The sequence below is a fragment of the Prionailurus viverrinus genome, chromosome D3, assembly GCF_022837055.1.
Source record: "Prionailurus viverrinus isolate Anna chromosome D3, UM_Priviv_1.0, whole genome shotgun sequence".
In the NCBI taxonomy this organism is placed as follows: domain Eukaryota; kingdom Metazoa; phylum Chordata; class Mammalia; order Carnivora; family Felidae; genus Prionailurus; species Prionailurus viverrinus.
In genome coordinates this window covers 29,339,500-29,342,396 of record NC_062572.1, presented here as the reverse complement: position 1 = coordinate 29,342,396, position 2,897 = coordinate 29,339,500, and the positions used below count along the sequence as shown (strand labels likewise).

General features: G+C 65.7%; 1 protein-coding gene across 1 annotated transcript; it reads left to right on the top strand.

Moving 5' to 3' along the window:
- The first annotated feature begins 658 nt into the window (after window positions 1-658).
- GP1BB (glycoprotein Ib platelet subunit beta) lies at window positions 659-1,930 on the top strand. The gene is made up of 2 exons (XM_047828616.1): window positions 659-793; window positions 1,054-1,930. Exons 1-2 carry the CDS (start codon window positions 784-786, stop codon window positions 1,662-1,664), a joined length of 621 nt encoding a protein of 206 aa, XP_047684572.1. The 5' UTR covers window positions 659-783; the 3' UTR covers window positions 1,665-1,930.
- Window positions 1,931-2,897: the final 967 nt, after the last annotated feature.

Here is a 2,897-nt window from a genome sequence, read left to right as displayed (position 1 = left end):
TCCACCCCAGTGCCACAGAGTGGACATGGGAACCCTCATGTGCCCCCTCCCTCGGGCCACCCAGCTTACGCTGAGGCCTCACTTTGTGCCGAGGTGGGCCAGTCCTTCCCTACCTCCTCACCCCTCACTGGGTAGCTCAGTGGCAGGTTGGGCAACAGAAGCGCTTAGGATCCCTCCAGACTGAAGGAGAGCAGCTGGCTGCAGGCAAGGATCTCCCGGGGCTGGTGGGGCAGGGACGCCTGCAATTGCCCAAACTCCTCATCTAGGGCTGTGGCCTGGCCTGAGGGCTCCAGGAACAGTGGGTGCTGGGCAACCTGGGAACCCCCCACCCCTAGACTGCCATTCCCTGCCTGTGGCTGGAGGTCCTTTGTCCCCAGCAGCACTGTTGCCCTGGGTTGCCTAGTCCATCCCTCCCCCACCCCCAGCATGATACCTTCCCCCCCCCCAATCCCAGTCTCCAGTTTTGTTCAGTTGTGAATGCTGCATCCTGTCCTGGTGACAGGAGAACAATGTTGGTGAAGTCGCAGCGGTGTCTGAGTGATCCCTGCTCCCCTGGGTTGGTGGGGGGCGGAAGCCCTGGTAGCCTGCGAGCCCCGGTGATAGCGCTCTATCTGGGGCCGCAGCGTCTGTCTACTGGGCCTCCGGGTTATTTCTGGCGGGCGGCAGCGCTGTGGTAGGTTTGGCCGGGGTGCTGGGGCCTGGCAGGGGCGGGGCGGCATTATCACTTGGCTCTCCAGCCAACGCTTAGCGCTCCAGAACAAGCCAGGTCACCATCCTCTCGCCATGGGCTCCGGTGAGTTTGGGGTCTGGCAGGCCCGGGACTGCGCTCCTTGAGCAGAGTCGGGTTGGGAGGCGCTGCAGTCATCTGGGCTGCAGTAGGGAGATTTAGGGCGGACTTCCAGTCAGCGCGCGGATGGTCGAGGTGGAGAGGCTTTCGGGTAAGGCGGGGCTCGGGTCTCCGGGGCCCGGGCCGGGCCCAGCGCCCTGGGGTGTACAGGGACCCGCTCAGGTGCCACACAGGCCACCAGGCTCACTGTGGCGCTTCCCTTGCAGGGCCGCGCCGGGCGCTGAGCCTGCTGCTCCTGCTGCTAGCGCCGCCCAGCCGCCCAGTCGCGGGCTGCCCCGCGCCGTGTGGCTGTGCGGGGACGCGCGTGGATTGCGGGCGCCGCGGGCTGACATGGGCCTCGCTGCCCGCCGCCTTCCCGCCGGACACGACTGAACTGGTGCTGACGGGCAACAATCTGACGGCGCTGCCGCCGGGGCTGCTGGACTCGCTGCCCGTGCTGCGCGCCGCGCACCTGGGCGGCAACCCCTGGCGCTGCGACTGCCGCCTGGTGCCACTGCGCGCCTGGTTGGCCGGCCGGCCCGAGCGCGCGCCCTACCGCGACCTGCGCTGCGCCGCGCCCCCGGCGCTGCGCGGCCGCCTGCTGCCGTACCTGGCGGAAGACGAGCTGCGCGCCGCCTGTGCGCCGGGCGCGCTCTGCTGGGGGGCGCTGGCAGCGCAGCTCCTGCTGCTCGGCCTCGGGCTCCTGCACGCGCTGCTGCTGCTGCTGCTGCTGTGTCGCCTGCGCCGGCTGCGCGCCCGCGCCCGCGCCGCGCACCCGTTGTCGCTGACCGCCCCGCTGGTGGCGGAGACGGCCAGAGCCAGCGAGTTCTACGAGTAGTCCTGAGAGGCGCTGAGCGACGCGGGCGTGCCAGCCCGACAGGACCCTGCTCCAAGGAGCCCTCGCCCTGACCCGGACCGGGGCTCGTCCTCCGCCTGGGCACAGTCTTCCAGACCCCACCACCCCCCTGCGGGCCCCGGGCCACACGCACCCCTCTGCAGCGAGGCGAGCCAAAGCCCAGGACGCTTAGGCGGGTCAAGGGGGTGAGCTGCAGCCCAGCCCCTGCGAGGTTCCCCACACCAAACTCCAGTGCAGAATAAACCCTTCTCCCAATCTGACTGGTCTCTGTGCCCCACCACCCGGAAATTCCCCTCCCAAACCACAGGACAAGCCCTAGGAGGTGATTCAAGGGGGATGCATCACATCTTCCTACACCCAACACGGGATCAGTGACTCTCCCAGACCACTCACTTTCAAAGGAGTTCAAGCGGAAGGCACAGAAGAACTCAGACAGTGACCACATTATAGGGTAGTGAAGACATTGTGGGGACAGTGAAAACAGTGTTGAGACAGTGAGGACACTGAGGGGCAGTGAAGACACGGGGACGATGAGGATACTGGACAGTGAAGACAGTGGGGACATCGAGGGCACTGCAGGACAGTGTGGTTGAGAGAAAGAGGATGTTTGGAGTTGGGGTCTCTGGGGGTCAGTGAGGGGCCGTGAGGAGCCTCTGAGCACTGTTGGGAGTGTGGATGGGCAGATTTCAGGGCAGTCAGGGATGGGTCAGGGTGGTGAGAATAATCTGATGGCCCACCTGGAACTCCCTGGGCATCTGAATTAGAAGCTCAGCCTCTGGAGGACAGGTGAGGCAGGTCCCTGCAGGGTTGAGTGGGTACCAGGGAGTTGCACAGTGTCTGGAATCATGTTCTGCACTTGACCACCACTTCCCGTGGGAAGGTGCCTCTGACCGCTCGGACCAGCCTTGGTCCCTGGTCTCCCCTATCTCACCCCTGAACTCAGGCTGAGCAGCCAGGGCCTGGGACTCCTCCAGGGTGCCCCACTGTGGCACAAGCTGCTAACAAGGGACCCAGGGTGCCCAAATGAAGGGCTGACACTTTCCTCAATATTGGAGTCCCATTCCTGCCCTGGGTGGGGCCTCCACCCGGCTGGCCCTGTAAACAATGAAGGCCACTCTTCATGGACCCAAACAGGATCCTGACAAGAAGCCTCAGGCCTGGGCCTGGGGCGCCTGGCACAGGAAGGCTCTGGCCCCCATTGACCGGGTCGGGGAG